Here is a 15,903-nt window from a genome sequence, read left to right on the forward strand (position 1 = left end):
AAACGAGGGAGATCTAATTTTCTGATTCATCTGCAAACAGACCGAACTGGTGTTAGTATTTTTGATGCCTGGCTTGTTGCTGGCCTGCATGAGCGTAGAGGTCACGGAGAGGGCTCCAACACTTGGAGTCATGAGTTTGCACTCACACTGTCACGGACCTGCTCATATTTTTGCCCTCAGTGACAACAAGCCCATTGTTCTCCCTGATAAGGCTTCAGTGTGCACAGTAATGGGAATTAAGCAGGGCATAAGTCACGGAGAAAATGGGTGACAGTAGATCAATAGATGGCGGTGAAGCCTCAGGAACCATTAGTGAAGAGGAGCCCTTTGTTTGTCCACTGTAGAGGAGAGTTAGGCTCAGAATTAAGCTTCAAAACTAATAAACCTGTGGCCAGCACCAAAACCAGAATCAGACACCCCTCCCCGTGGTCGAACAAAACACAACTGTATTATTATAGGCAGAGCTACTGAACTCAAAACGCCTTCACTTTGTTGTTGTTGTTGTTGTTGTTGTTGTTGTTGTTGTTGTTGTTGTTGTTGTTGTTGTTGTTGTTGTTGTTGTTGTTGTTGTTGTTGTTGTTGTTGTTGTTGTTGTTGTTGTTGTTGTTGTTGTTGTTGTTTACACTAGTTAAAATCACTACTCCTCTGTTATTCATGAACAGATCAGGCTGAAATATGGTAGCTATAATTTATGGATGTGTACGCATCAACGCTCGGAGCCAGATTTTCAATTTGGGGTCAAAAGAAAAAATAAAACAAAAGTTGATTTCTCATTTATTTGCGAGTCCAATATTACCACGGTCGATGATAGCGAATCATTGGCACATACCAATATATAAATGGGGCCCATTACCCCGTACGTGTCATGGGGGCACCAGGAAGCCCCAATAACTACTCCTCCGTTATACAAATAAAGTTGAATTGAATTGTTTCTGATTAAAGTTATGATGGTTTTATAATTCTGCCACATGTTTCCATTGGCAGTATTAGCTCTACACGGCTCCGCACTCCTCTTTTTCAGGACTGATACTTTTATTCCGGTAACTATTTATTTGCCTGTAACAGAACATTTCATCACTACCATGAATCAAGCATTATTTTAAAGAACTAAATTAAAGAACGAAACCATCTTTACGTTCTCTTATCAACGATAATGAGAGTGTGTAGTAGTGTGTACACTAAGTCAATATATATATATATATATATATATATATGCTATGGCGTCACTCGAGCAATAAAAGATGGAAATGTGTTAGACCTTATCTTTACAGTGTTTAAAATAATGAGCTGGAACATATGACGACTCTGATCAAACACATTTCCTGATTAATTTCTAAAAGCAAATGCATACTGTGGTCATCACTCCAGGACATACACACTGAGATGTTTCTGCTCTATAGGCCGTCCCCAGACACGTGAACAATGTGTCAATGATAGCTAAAGTTATCAATTAATATATCACCATCGTGGCACATGCACTTTCAGTGTTAATAAATTCCAAGCCATCGAATTGTGATTTAATTATAAATTATGTAAATGGCTGCCATGAATCATTTAAGTCCATGCATTTTATTAGTTAAATGAGAGAGCAGGCATATCACAATAATGAGGATTTACACACTTGAGTGATGACGGCACGAGTACAAGAGTATTTATAGTGACTGGATCACAACTAATGGCAGAAAACATTTCACATTGATTATTAATTAAGCAGTCGTTGGCATTTAATGGCTATTAAAGCATCATGTTTACCCATAAGTCTTTGCTTTTAAAAGTGTGTGTGTGTGTGTGTGTGTGTGTGTGTGTGTGTGTGTGTGTGTGTGTGTGTGTGTGTGTGTGTGTGTGTGTGTGTGTGTGTGTGTACATTAGGATTCAGGTGCTAAATTATGCATTATCTTGACAAAATCTTTCACATTATATATTCTATACCAGAGGTCTGCAACTATTATCACAGCAGGGCCTCAAAAATGTGTTTGTTTGATCAGAGGGTCACATGATCAACATTCATATCAGCATTTAGAATAATGAGTGATCTGAGCATTAATACAGGAAAGAACAAAGAGTTTTATAGTAATTTTGTTTGTCCGTTTGTGTATTTTTCCTGAAAATATATGTTTTTTGGAGTCATATTGTGTATTTCTGTTATCGTTTTGGATGTTTGTTAGTACTGTGGGTGTGCAAAGTCATTTTTCGTGTTATTCTTGTCTTTTTGTGTACTTTTGTTGTCATTTTCTGTAATTTTGTATATATATATATATATATATATATATGTCTTTTTGGAGTAATTTTGTGTATTAATGTTGTCGTTTTGTTAATTTTTGTAGTAGTTTTGTGTAACTTTGTGAACAAGAAAAATATTAATTAGTTTAAAAGTCTGGACCTGCAGGAACCCATAAAATGGTCAAAGAAATTATATTAAATTAATTAATTTAATTCAAATGTAATTCTTTTGGAGCTGAAATAACACTGAACTGTATTCTGTGAGTCATGTGATCTAGAACATAATTTTATCACCTCTATCATTTTATAGATAGAGAAAAGTATTTCACATATCAACAAAAAATATAAAATAAAAATAGGATATAATATTGTTTCTACTGGATTTATTATCCTAAATCCGTTTTAGGTTTTTAACCTAAAAACTGTTCAAACTGATAATTATTTATTTTATTTAATTCTGGGGCAACGTGTAAAACAACTGTTGAATTTATTACAAATCAATTCTGCAGAAACGCCCTGATGCATCAAAAATATGAGAGCTGGACTGGAAGTGAAAATGATAAAACAACCTCTACCACTTAGAATTAATGTAATATTTTGCAAGCATAAATGAAGTCTGACTTAAACTAGATTTAGCAGAATAAAATGTTCATACTTCACCGAATAGTTACTTATCAGACATTTTTTATAAAGATAGTGAGAAGAAGAAAATGATGTTTTGTCAATTCTCTCTCGTAGATGAAATAAATGAACTCTGCATGGCTGTTTTTTTGTTTTTTTAAAGCCTTCTCTTTGTGTCAAGTTGATGTAGTGGTTGGAACAATGAGTAGATTTGGTCTGAAGAGGGCTGTCAAATCAGACTGTCAGGTTGCCCTTTTTTGATGGAGTTGCGTTGCTCGCTCTTGTGTCAGTCACAGAGAGAGAGAGAGAGAGCTGCCAAGGCCTGATTCCATATACGAGACAAGCGAACAGACATGACGTTTCTTTGTCTGGCAAACAGGAAGAGAATGTGAGGAGCAGAGTTCAGCTTAGGCTAAAAAAACCTGTGTGACATGTTTGTTCAGATATAAAGTGGAGTCACATGATATAAGGAGCATGTTGACTTAAAAGGAGAAATATTATGAAATAATCACTTTATAATGGTTTTTCTACAGTGATAAACATCCTTTAGCCTCGTTCAGAGGAACAAAGATGAAAAAGTTCTGTTTTCTTCCTCTCTTGTTATTTCACATGTTGTAAAAAGTCAGCTTTAAACGGGACAGTTGGATTTTTCTCGCATTATGACGTCACATCACAGAGACTACTCCTCCTGACAATCTTGGCTCCTCCTACCCTATAAGAATGTGAGCTCCTCCCTCTCAAACTACAACACACACTGTGGTTTAATATAGAACATATATTATACTTTATTGTCATAAATGTAAAGCTACATACACTAAATGTGTTCTCTACATTTAACCCCTCCCTGAGGAGCAGTGGACAGCCACGGTATAGCACCCAGGGAGCAGTTACAATCAGTTCCATTTTTAGTATGCGCCTCGTATCGCCTTTGACATGATCTAACGTGTTTGTGACACAATGCGAGGCGGCGGTTGGACAAAACTGATGATTATCACCTTAAATGGATTATTTCTGTAATCAGTAGTGGTGAGGATGACAAGATGACCATAGACATTATTTACAAATTGCTTACATTAAAATACAGTAAGTGTGTGTGTTTGTGATATTATAATAATTATAATAATGGTTTTATACTATTAGGGGGTGTGAGGGGAGGAGACAATAACAAGTTAATAATAGACAAATATGTGGGGAAAGGAACAATATATATAAATATATACAAAATAGATGTGATGCATTTGATTGTTGTCTGATCATTTTAATTTTTTATAGTTCCACAAAGTCCGTTAATCATTTTAAATCAAAATATAATAATTTACTACGGTTGGGTGTAGAAATGTAACAAATTATTTTATTTCTTTTAAAACGTATTTAAGTACCGAACAAGTAAAATTACTGATTTTCTAAATATACTCAAAGGTATCCGTTACTTTGCCTATAAAGATAAACCAAAACAACAATATGTGAGACTTCCTGTGTGTCCTTATGTGTGATCTTTGGCCTGTTTACTCACTCACACATGGGGTTCAATCTGGGGACACCTCCACACCTCAGCAGCCCATGGCCGTCCTAACCCCAGCATCCTGAGAATGACACTGTCAAATATGTCAGCTGACCTCAAACCTGCTGAACTGGAGATCAGAGAAGAGAGAAAACATCAGAAATACAGTTATTCATCAGGTGGAATAAGATCAATAAAGTTGAACTTTAAAAGTTAAACTTGGTTCACTGTGTACGATGAAATAATGTGATTTTATGTCCACAGTGTGTGCAAAAGGAACAAAACTGCTCATGTGCCCCCTCTAGTGGACATGTTTCTGTCCTACATTTATCCTGGGTTAGTACAGGGGTTTGCAATCTGCGGCTCTGGAGCCTCATGTGGCCATTTGTCTCTTCTGCAATGGCTCCCTGTAGCTTTAAAAAATATATAAAAAATAGTGAATTGTTATTTCTTACAGAGGGTATTGATGATTAATGACATTAACTTCAAATAAAATGATGATAAAACAATTGGTTAACCTATAAATCACATCTTCCTATTCACCTCCTGTAACATCTACAGACCATCAACTGTCCTTAAACCTGTGGCTAACCTTAGGTTTTAAACCCCTGGTAAGATAACTAAACTAACAAAAAGACTGTTCTGGAAGAAAATAGAGATTTTAATTGTGTGTAGAATGATTTATTTAATCGCCAACATGTTGGTTTAATGTGCACGCTTTGTGTGTGGCAAGAAATTAGCAATTAGCATGTGTTGACTGACGTGATCACGTGTTATCAAATTCAAGTTATTTTTTTGTAGCTGTTCAAATTCATTAACTCATCAAATTCTTCAATATTATTTTATCTGTATATAGTTTTATACACTGTATTTTTTCATTGAGAAGGTTTTTTTTTTCAGCTCCAGAAGGATTTTAATCAATGTGAGATGAAGCAAAATGTCTCTTTTGAGGGTAAAGGTTAGAGACCGCTGCACTACACCAGTGTTTCTCTATGGAATCTACTTGTATGTCAAACTCAAGGCCCGCGGGCCAAATTCAGCCCGCCAGAGCATGTAGTCCGGCCCACAGGAAGTTTGTGATCAAGTAAATTGTAATTAATTGTAATGAAGTTGTAGATAAAATACGATGGAAGTTGCAGTACTACATTATTTACAGTATAATATTAAAATCGCAATTATTTTTCAAAAACCTGGTAAATTCTCAAAAATTATCATACCAAATTATCCCAAATTACATAGCAAATTAGCTAGAAAGTCAAGTAATTTTGACCACATGCTTAACATTCATTATTTTTGCTTGATTTTTTGTTTTTTGCTTCACATAAAACATGAAAAATAAAATAAACGGCTCATTTGAGGTCAGACTGGGTCTTTTGTGGCCCTTGAACTAAAATTAGTTTGACACCGTTTGCTCTACGGGATCAAATTAGGGTCAGAAAGATTTTGTGTGCGCAAAAAAAAACAAAAAGAAATTTAGCAGACACAAAAAAAAATGTTTTTTTTTTTTACAGGTGTAAATATTTTTCACACACACAAAAGGTATTTTGCAGACACAACATGTGTTTTACAAATACAAATATAGTTATTTTTCACACACAAAATCTTTATGAACCTAATTTGATCCCATATTTCTCAACCTTTGTTGGGTCGTGACACCATTTTATCACAAATTTCTGACGACACCAGAGACATTTTTTATTTTCTAGAGTTAATTCATTTTTGGTCACGTTTGTGATTATGTGTTACGAGTAGCCAGAATTAAAACACAAATTATTAATTATTAAAACACAAATTAACAATTAACAGATGCCCCAGCTCAGATATTTTTATACTGTATTTTATTTGAACTAGATTTACAATTGAGAAAGTAAAAGTATAGAATACAGTTGTTTGAAACTGTGTGTGGCGTTTTAATTTGAAAGAGAAAAGAAAAGAAAAATATATAATTGTAAACATTTTTTTTTTTAAGTATCAATTACTAGACATTTCAGGCGACCCCATTTGAATTTTGGGCGACCCCACATGGGGCCGCGACCCCAAGGTAGAAAAACACTGGACTAGACTAAAAAAGAATGTTTGACTTTCATTATGTCTACATTAATTATTAAAGCCCTCTAAGATCATTCTTTTAATTATTTATTTGGGATAAATTATAATAATCCCACTTAGACCAGAGATAAAATAAAATAGAATGATATCAAATTAAATAATATTTACATAACAATTTAATTATGTTTGTTTCATTCAAACATTATTTCATAAATGTGATTTTGTTTTTTCAACCCACAACAGAATAAAGCATTTCTTTATTTAATTTTATCCAATAAACTTTATTTTGTTTCATTTATTTATTCAAACAGGTTAAAACAAAAACAAAAATACATAAAATATACAAAGTACTCAGGCAAAAAGCAAAAAGAAAACTCTATAAAGAATGCAGGATGAAGTTAATAACACTTAATAATAATAAAGTCCTCATTCATTAAAAAAAAAAAAAAAAATGTCTGTCAGAAGCCAAACAAAGTAACTTAACTGTAGTTTGTTATTATGACCAAGGCAATAATGTTGGTTTAACTAATTAACTAGACTGCATCGACTTTAAACAGCAAAATTAGATTATTTTTAGGTAAAATAAAAACTATTCTTCACTAAAGCTACATAATTAGAAACTTTTGCCATTAAAGATGCAGAATTCAGATGTTTGCTTTGTTGTTTGCTGCCCCTCAGTGGCGAAAGGCCCACATTACACCATTTATTTACCTCCACAAAAAAAACACTGAAAAACAAAAGCAGCAACTGAGCATCTATCAAAAATATATACCACTTTTCATATGAGAGAGTTTCCTTTGCCACTTTTACAAAAAAATAAAATAAAATTTTTACAAACAATATATCAGACATAGGCAAATGGCGGCCTACTGATGCAGTACGTCCTCAGCCATTCCATGAGGGAACATCCAGCGCTGAAAAAACTCCGACTGGTGAGAAACTGCAAAACGCTCAGTGTTTCTGACTGCAAGTGTTTGGTTTGTAGGGTCGTTTAAATCCTAGCCATGAACCGCACAATTACACACATTCTGCAATTGTCGATTTATGCCATGTCAGCATGTTTTACAGTTGTCTACAGCAGTGGTTCTCAAATTTCTGTTGGTGGCTTTCAGAGGACGATGGAACACTCCTGGAACGTGATGATGGTCGCGCAAGAACAGTCCCAGTTTATGGCCAATTTGGCGAAACTAATCCAAGCGAAGAAGGCCATAGAGATCGGTACGCGGCGCCATCGCACCCACACAGTGAAGTCGACACATTAATCACTGAAGTGTTGAAACCTGATCGGCTGATTTTGTGTTGCACAAAGTTGACTCGTCCGCCATCTTTTTTGTCTATTATCGCATCAATACTTTAAGCCTCCTTATTTTTGACTGTGATGTGTTTTTTTTTTTTTTGCTGATTTACAGGCGTTTACACAGGCTACAACACTCTGAGCATTGCCCTGGCCATGCCTGATGATGGAGTTATTGTGGCGTGTGACATCAGCGAGGAGTACCCAAACATTGGAAAACCATTTTGGAAAGAGGTACAACCTTAAATTGTAATATGGAGGCACCATTATGCTACTTGTTATGCCACAGCAAATATAGAATGCAGGTCATTCATGATTAGTTCTTGGTTTCTTTGTGGTCAACGCTTTGTTTTCAGTTTGTTTGTGGTCCATTAATGCTTCGTGTGTGGTCTGAACCACGAATGAACCACACACGTTTTTCATGTTTGTGCTTCATTCGTTCTTAGTTCATAGTTGGTGCTTCGTTTGTGTTTCGTTCATGGTCCGTGCTTCGTATCTGGTTCATTTGTGGTTGGAGCCAGAAATGAACCATGGATGAACTATCGCTCATTTGTGGGTCGTTCATGGTTTGTTTTCATTGTAATTCCAGGAAGTTCTTTGTCTTCTTTATGAATGATATGTTGAGGTTTAATTTATTCAGACAACTAATCTTCAGGAAATTGACTTTGATCTCCTGACATGTTTCGACTGTCAAAGTAAATTTCCCTAAGAACAATTTGTCCAAATAAATGAAACCTGAACATATCATTAAACATGAACTTGCTGGAATTATTACGCGGAAGTCAAGGAAACATCAAAGCGATCAGCAGACGCCTCTGAAGAAGACTGGCAGTTGACAGTCATATTAGGAGATCAAAGTACATTTCCTGAAGATCACTTGTCTGAATAAATGAAACCTTAAAATATTGTTTTCATTGTAATTCTGAAAAGCAATATCCCATCTGCATTGCACTTTTCACCTTTTAACAGAAAACTGTGATTCTGTGTTTCCAGGCTGGAGTGGAGAACAAAATTGACCTTCGCCTTCAGCCAGCTTCAAAAACTCTAGGTACAGCAAATCATTATACACCCACCGAATGTCATATAATAATAATAGACAAATCATATTGGATGGCTTGTAGGAGTTCTGTGAAATATATATATATATATATATATATATATATATAGTTTTTTTTATCTGAGCAAGAAGATCCTGGCCCTTTACTAGAAAGATATTCTAAGTTGAGGTTTTGTTTATTCAGACAAGGTTCTTCAGGAAATGTTTCAACTGTCAACTTCCAGTTATCGTCAGAATAAACAAAACCTCAACTTAACACACTATTAAAAAAGAAGAGAAAATGGATCTCGCTGGAACCATTACATGGAAGTCAAGTGAAACTTCAAAGGAACCATCAAAGGCAATCAGCAGAACTCCTCTGAGGAAGACTGGCAGTTAACAGTTGAAACATGTCAGGAGATTAATGAAAATCCTGAAAAACCTTGTCTGAATAAGCAAAACCACAATTTAACATACGGTTAAAAAAAAAAAGACAAAAATGAATCTCGTTGGAATATTTACAGAAAGATATCCATTTAAGCAGTTCTTTAATAAATCTAATCTCATTATTAATACTCTGGAGTCCAATTTTGAGCAATTGAGTCAATAATGTATTCCTTAACAAACACACCATTGTATTGTAATTTAGAACTGACCTGAAGTTTGGAAACAGCTTCTAATGACATTTTTCTTTATAATGTATTTAAATTCATATGTTGGGACAGTTGTGTGCTAATTAATATCTGTCCCCGTCAGATGATCTCCTGTCATCAGGCCAGGCTGGAACCTTCGACTTTGTCTTCATCGACGCGGACAAAGTTAGCTACGACACCTATTATGAGAAGTCTCTGCAGCTGCTGAGAAAAGGAGGCATCATTGCTATCGACAACGTGAGAACTTTTTGTTAATGTTTGTAAAATCCAAGCAACAGGACGAGTTTGACGCACATGCTGTAAAACTAAAGTGTGTGTGTGTTGCTGCAGGTGCTGTGGGGGGGGCGTGTCCTGAACCCGACACCAGACGACAACGACACCGTGGCCATCGATAAACTCAACAAGAAGTTGCTCAAAGATATTCGGATCAGTCTGAGCATGCTCACCGTGGGAGACGGGCTGACTCTGGCGTTTAAACTCTGACAAGGTTTTTTTGTAGCGTGTCGTTAGTTTGTAGTCGACACTGAACTAACGTCAATATACATCTTATTGGAGCCTTAGAGCAAGTTTTTTTTTTTTACCAACTTGTGATACAGTCGTTGAAATGAAATAAAAGCTCATGATTTTGTTGTTATTTTATTTACTCGCTCGCATTCAATTTTTTTACTGAACCATAAATCAGAACAAAATCAAATGTTTGTTTTCAAGGCTTTATTGTACATTTTTTCCACACCAAAGACATAAACTGTTACTGTTTGTACTTCGGGTTGACTTCAACACTGGAGAGGACAGCTCAACCTAAGAATTATCAGATAATCCTTAAATTTATAAAACGCTTCATGTCTCCATTTCCAAACCAAGGCCAAGTTTGTGTCCACCAGCGTTGATATTCTTCCCGTCCAACAGGGCAGAGAGGGTGAGTTTTATACCTGGGGAAAAATAATTTGGGTTGATAAAACCTGGCTTTTCTTAAGTACTTCAAATATTGTCCTTACCAGGCCGCAGACTCTGAGTGTATCCCAATCCTAGGAGGCCGGAATTATTCACCTTAGCCTGGAAAACACACACAATTCAATACATGGAAATATTAAATACAGAAATGATAGATTAACTGTAATTGCAAAAAATCTGTTGCTGTTGTAATCATAATTGAGTTCACAAAATGAACTTTGACCGTTTTTTGTAGAATTTTCATGCCAACTACAATCACAATTTATCTAAACAAAACTGGGGAACCATGTTACAATTCTATTGTTTACACATATTTAGTCAACAATTGATGTCAAATTTGCAAGATGGAAGCACCCCTAGGCGCCGTATTTTGAGTGGGAACAGCTACAGTACACGCCCACTGGTTTACCCCTTGATTATTATTTTTTCTAAATGGTCAAATGTGTGAAAGCTTGATATGAAAAATATTTTAATAATTATTAACTACATATGTGTAGAACTGTAACATAATTCAACAGTTTAGTGTTAAATTATAAATTTAAGACATAGGTCAAACTGAACCGTTAGCATTAGAGATGCTAACAGAAAAGGAAGGTTAAGTTTTATGGGGTTATTTATTTCAGACTCAGTGTAATTGAACATGGATAATTGAAAATGTAATTGTAATTTATAAACGTAATTGACCCCAACCCTGGCAGACATATTCCATGGCTGCACCAAGCAGTCAGACTAATCTTACCGATATGAAAGCGCTGGAGTCCAACTGGTATTTGGCGGCGATGCCGAAGCTGGTTGTGTTGCTGTCATGACGCCACCCCATATTCATCGCAGTCTCCAGCTTATCGTTGACTTTCTGATAAATGGATCCAAAAAACCCTTTGCCGTCCTCGCTGTGGGAGGGAGGGGATGAAAAGTAACTACTTGTTAAACAACTAATGAATAACTTTGAAGAAACACATGACAATAAGAAATGGCAGCATCAGTAATTTGATTTAAAGGTAAATTCTTCCTGGCTTTCTGTCATCATTAGGGATGTAAGGATAAACTCAAATCAACGATTTGATTTGAAAATGGATTTTAAAAAACAAAAACTCAAATCAAAGATTAAGAAGTAACAATGCCCTTAAATCCTTTCAATTTGAATACATCAAGATCATTTTTTTGTTGTCAAAATACAGATTCGTCTTCTCTTTATTTAAATTGTCATGTTTTTTTCGAATAATTAATATGCACATTTCTGCATTCATCACCACGCCAAGTTGAACAAAAATATGTTTTAAAAATATATAAAGTAAAAATGTAAAGAAAGTTTGCTTATGTTCCTGGTTTGAAATTTACATATTTCTTTTAAGGTGTGTGTGTGTCGCGGATGGTTCAAGCTTACGTTGCGTGTAACGTAATGTGTTTCGAGAGATCATTCATGCACAATTGCACGTGCGCAGACGTGAAAAGTTTCAGGTTGAAACAGGTTTGAGTTAAAGAGACATCAGCTTCGTTCCAATGGACGGTTCGGGCCGTGTATTGTCTGGCTTGGGTTTGGTCTTCTTTAATTGAAGCTCTTCTCCTGCCGCTGGTTCTGGATTTAACCCGCTAACTCAGGGCTGAACCCAGAGCGTGACGTCCAAACAAGTGGCACTAAAACAATCACAGCGCCCCCTATAGAGGGTATCATCTACGTCACGTTCTGGGGAGTAACCTGGATGGGCGGCCATATTGGAGGCCCTCAGAAGTAAACACTGCGATGGATTTATATGAGTTAGATCAATGACGACCTGGAGAATCTTCTGTCTATTACGTATCCTGATATGATCAACGACCTGGTTTTAACCCAATCTGGGTCATCCTTTAGATAAAGGTCTGACCTTTGACCTGGAATACAATGACAAATACAGCTCTACATTTTAGCTCTATATTTTAACTACTGTGTTGCTACTGTAGCAGGTTATTAAATGTGATTATATTAAGTCAATAATGCCACATGCAGTAGCGTAATATGAATGATATTATTATCATCACACTGCTGCTATCAGCACTTCTCTAACCTGACAAGAAATGGGCTGAACAAATTCAGATGTTGTCCAGATGTTTGCCTCGTAGATCCTGGTTTAGCTTCGCTAACCACTAGCTCCTCCTTTCCTCTGATAACTGTTGACATTGTTCTCCCTGATTTGTTCTAACTTTTAGCAGTCTATAAAACTCCAAATGTTTTACACGGTCTGACTGATAGGTACAGCCAAAAACATAACAATAATTTATTATTTTCTCTCGTTCGACGTTCAGGATCTGCTTTGTTCACCTGCTGAGTGCCTCCAATATGGCCACTTCTGGTTTGATGATGCGGTGATGACGCGCCGTGAAAACCCTTTATTGTTTAAGAAGATTATCGATCCACATACAGTGCTGCATCGATTTTAATCCCCTCACATTTGCATACATTTTTTGCTGATTTATGATATATCCTTACATCCCTCGTCATCATAGTGTGAAATAAATGTAAGTATTTGTCGGGTTTAAAGCAGACGTACATGTTGGTGTGAATCTGGGTGTATTCAGTCTTGTAACCGAGAGAAATATTGCCCTGGGTCATCTTAGACTTAGCGGAGTCATAGGTCATCTGGCAGCCTCCCAGCCAACCTTTATATCCACCCACTGCTGCTCCGTGGAGGGTGGGACCAGCAAAGTCCAAATCCACATCCAGGCCCGCATTAAGGTACTCCCTCTTATAGGCTGTTTTCAATAGGTTACTCGTCTTTCTGTGGAATGAGGGATTAAATAAAATCTTAAACAAACAAAAGATGAGATGACCTTGGATATTAAAGGTTTGCACTTACCCAGTGTTTGGTGAAAACATGGTGTCGAAGGAAAGTTTCAAACCTTTGGCGATCTGAGAAAAAAAAATGGTTCAATCAGCCACATTTGACTCACTTTCTTTAATAAGTAGGTGAAAAGAGTCACGGTGTCATTGAACTGACCTTATCCTCAACACAGACTCCTGCCCCGAATGTGTTTTCTGTGGTCCACTTCTCAGTGAATGTCAGCCCGTGTTGAGGCCATTTGTATTGGTTTTCTTGGGTTCCAGTGACCCTGTTTGTGTCCATGTTCATTGAACCAGACGTTTTAAACTCCTGCAGTAAACATGACAGACAATATCAGGTAAGAAAAAAAAAAACACTTGAAGAGAAAATGCATATGTGTAATAAATTTTCAATGATATGACACAAAATGAACACATTTTACAGATAATGTATTTGTCTAAATTGCCTTTAACTCTGTGTTAATATATTGAAGCAAATATATATTTATATTTCTTCTTCTGTATGTTAGAAATTGAACTCACCGCTCCTTCCGAGGACTTCGTCTTCACATCAAGGTTCATCATTCCATAACCTACATTCAAATGGACAGTTAACGAATACTTCATGATTGTGAAAATGAAATAAAATTGTCTGCATCATACAGCTAGGCTGTAGTTGTTGAGAAGTGTAAAGCAGGTGAAGGTATTTCAATTATTTTCTTTTTAATCTGTCAAATGTATATTATCTTCTTGCAGCAAATTACCGTATCCCTTGTTGAAAATGTCTTTCGCTGATTTGCCAAGGTCTGCAAACGATGGAGGGACTGCCATGGTGACTATCGAGGAAGCAAAAAAAGCACAACAAATACATAAGTGAAGAAGTAGCAATACATGTTATTTAATAAAGTTTGCAGTAGCCAGGAACACTCAAACATGAGTTGTAGAGTAAACTCATATCCTGATGTAGTTTATGCAAATTTGTAGGAATTTACTTTGGGTTTCAACATTAAAACATGATGAAATGCACATATTTAATCAAATACTACAAAGGACACATCATCTAATATAGACGCAGATTAAGGGATACAGAGATGCATCGAGGATGATGTTACTGTAAGAATCACATATGTTCAACCTGGAAAAATTCTCCTCTTTATAATGAGACCAATCCTTCTTAAATGTTTAATAATTGCTTTATTCATCACTATAATAAAGTCTTGTATTTTATTTCCATTAAGTGTATAGAGCAAAATACTTATATGTGTGGTTCTAACCTGTGTAGTTGACCTTTCTTATATTTGCTTCTGTTTGGTAAAGGTTCAAAAAATATGTGCAAATTGTTTTACTATGAGATTTAAGTTTGTCTGCCTTGTGCGTGATAAATCATTTGATGGACTTGCAGAGAAAAAGAAGTCAATAAGGGAGAAAAGACATGTTTGTTTGTTTTTGTTTTGTTTTTCAATAAAACATACATCTAGCTACAACTACATGTACCATTCTTTCACCTTGCGTAAAGTACAGGGAAACAAATGTCCAGATATATTTCATTCCAAAATACATCCAGACTCAATTCAAAGGATTAGTGGTGATATATCTCTGTTATATTTCATTTCCATAGGGTTACTTGGTGTTAAATGTACACCAGTCACACCTTCCCAGGGTCAATGTTAAAATGGATCCTTTACTGTAATACCTCATTAAACTACACAGGGAAACTACTGTAGATAATAAGGTAGCAAGTGCAATATAATTAAATATAATTAAAAAAAATAACATTTAAAAAAAATAACAATAATAAAAATAACAAAGACAATAGCATCGTTGTTAGACAACCAGCATTTCATTAAAAGTGGACTTTTAACAACCTGCTAAAGACATGTCAGGGTTCCTGAAGGGGAACATTTGATATTTACCTACTGTAGACACAAGAAAAGTAACTAAACAATAACTAAAGTCTGTCACTTACCTTGTTGAGGCAATTCGTATTTGTTTTCTTGGGTTCCAGTGACCCTGTTTGTGTCCATGTTGGATGAACCAGACGTTTTAAACTCCTACAGTAAACATGAAAAACAATATCAGGAAAAACACTTGAAGAGAAAATGCATGATATGTGTAATAAAGTTTCAATGATAGCGACACAAACATCACAAGTTTATATATTCTTTGGATAGTGGATTTTGATTGGGCATTAATATTAACAGAATATGCCACAAAATGAACACATTTTACAGATAATGTATTTGTCTAAATTGCCTTTAACTCTGTGTTAATATATTGAAGCAAATATATATTTATATTTCTTCTTCTGTATGTTAGAAATTGAACTCACCGCTCCTTCCGAGGTCTTCGTCTTCACATCAGTGTTCATCATTCCATTACCTACATTCAAATGGACAGTTAACGACTACTTCATGATTGTGAAAATGAAATAAAATTGTCTGCATCATACAGCTAGGCTGTAGTTGTAGAGAAGTGTAAAGCAGTTGAAGGTATTTAAATTATTTTCTTTTTAATCTGTCAAATATATATTATCTTCTTGCATCAAATTACCTTTTGCCTTGTTGCAGATGTCTTTCATCATTGGGAAAAAGTTTGTACACGATGGATGGACTGCCATGTTGACTATCGAGGAAGCAAAAAAAAGCACAACAAATACATAAGTGAAGAATTAGCAATACATGTTATTTAATAAAGTTTGCAGCAGCCAGGAACACTCAAACATGAGTTGTAGAGTAAACTCATATCCTGATGTAGTTTATGCAAATTTGTAGGAATTTACTTTGG

The 15,903-nt window shown here is 35.6% G+C and overlaps 2 protein-coding genes and 1 long non-coding RNA gene across 56 annotated transcripts in view; 1 reads left to right on the plus strand and 2 right to left on the minus strand.

The window, feature by feature from the left end:
• The window catches only part of LOC114481285 (uncharacterized), a 179,923-nt gene extending 175,449 nt beyond the window's left edge, over positions 1 to 4,474 (minus strand). For all 5 annotated transcript variants that reach the window (XR_003676230.1, XR_003676235.1, XR_003676233.1 and 2 more), the window contains exon 1: positions 4,355 to 4,474. This is a non-coding gene — a long non-coding RNA (uncharacterized LOC114481285). The remainder of the gene's footprint in view (positions 1 to 4,354) is intronic.
• A 2,787-nt stretch (positions 4,475 to 7,261) lies between these two features.
• On the plus strand, positions 7,262 to 10,013 carry LOC114481612 (catechol O-methyltransferase domain-containing protein 1-like). Its single transcript, XM_028476568.1, has 6 exons — positions 7,262 to 7,323; positions 7,504 to 7,609; positions 7,801 to 7,919; positions 8,679 to 8,733; positions 9,478 to 9,611; positions 9,705 to 10,013. Exons 1-6 carry the CDS (start codon positions 7,264 to 7,266, stop codon positions 9,855 to 9,857), a joined length of 627 nt encoding a protein of 208 aa, XP_028332369.1. The 5' UTR covers positions 7,262 to 7,263; the 3' UTR covers positions 9,858 to 10,013.
• Positions 10,014 to 10,205: 192 nt separating this feature from the next.
• The window catches only part of LOC114481240 (voltage-dependent anion-selective channel protein 2-like), an 85,375-nt gene continuing 79,677 nt past the window's right edge, over positions 10,206 to 15,903 (minus strand). For 41 of the 50 annotated variants that reach the window (XM_028475847.1, XM_028475895.1, XM_028475892.1 and 38 more), the window contains 11 exons: positions 15,670 to 15,741; positions 15,449 to 15,498; positions 15,086 to 15,170; positions 13,884 to 13,955; positions 13,663 to 13,712; positions 13,298 to 13,450; positions 13,157 to 13,209; positions 12,851 to 13,078; positions 11,065 to 11,215; positions 10,370 to 10,427; positions 10,206 to 10,303 (listed from right to left, as the gene is read on the minus strand). In XM_028475847.1, the coding sequence (XP_028331648.1) occupies positions 10,212 to 10,303; positions 10,370 to 10,427; positions 11,065 to 11,215; positions 12,851 to 13,078; positions 13,157 to 13,209; positions 13,298 to 13,450; positions 13,663 to 13,712; positions 13,884 to 13,955; positions 15,086 to 15,170; positions 15,449 to 15,498; positions 15,670 to 15,741 (1,064 nt within the window). In that variant the 3' untranslated portion in view covers positions 10,206 to 10,211. The remainder of the gene's footprint in view (positions 10,304 to 10,369; positions 10,428 to 11,064; positions 11,216 to 12,850; positions 13,079 to 13,156; positions 13,210 to 13,297; positions 13,451 to 13,662; positions 13,713 to 13,883; positions 13,956 to 15,085; positions 15,171 to 15,448; positions 15,499 to 15,669; positions 15,742 to 15,903) is intronic. The other 9 variants (XM_028475884.1, XM_028475867.1, XM_028475885.1 and 6 more) reach the window with 7 other exon arrangements.

This window comes from Gouania willdenowi, chromosome 19, assembly GCF_900634775.1.
Source record: "Gouania willdenowi chromosome 19, fGouWil2.1, whole genome shotgun sequence".
Classification (NCBI taxonomy): Eukaryota; Metazoa; Chordata; class Actinopteri; order Blenniiformes; family Gobiesocidae; genus Gouania; species Gouania willdenowi.

Bases quoted from the DNA above. Each gene is read 5' to 3' on its own strand.
- LOC114481612 (XM_028476568.1), top strand. From the start codon at position 7,264: ATGCAGTACGTCCTCAGCCATTCCATGAGGGAACATCCAGCGCTGAAA. The intron at 7,324-7,503 runs GTGAGAAACTGC...GGTGGCTTTCAG, and splicing joins CGCTGAAAAAACTCCGACTG to AGGACGATGGAACACTCCTG. The intron at 8,734-9,477 runs GTACAGCAAATC...TGTCCCCGTCAG, and splicing joins GCCAGCTTCAAAAACTCTAG to ATGATCTCCTGTCATCAGGC.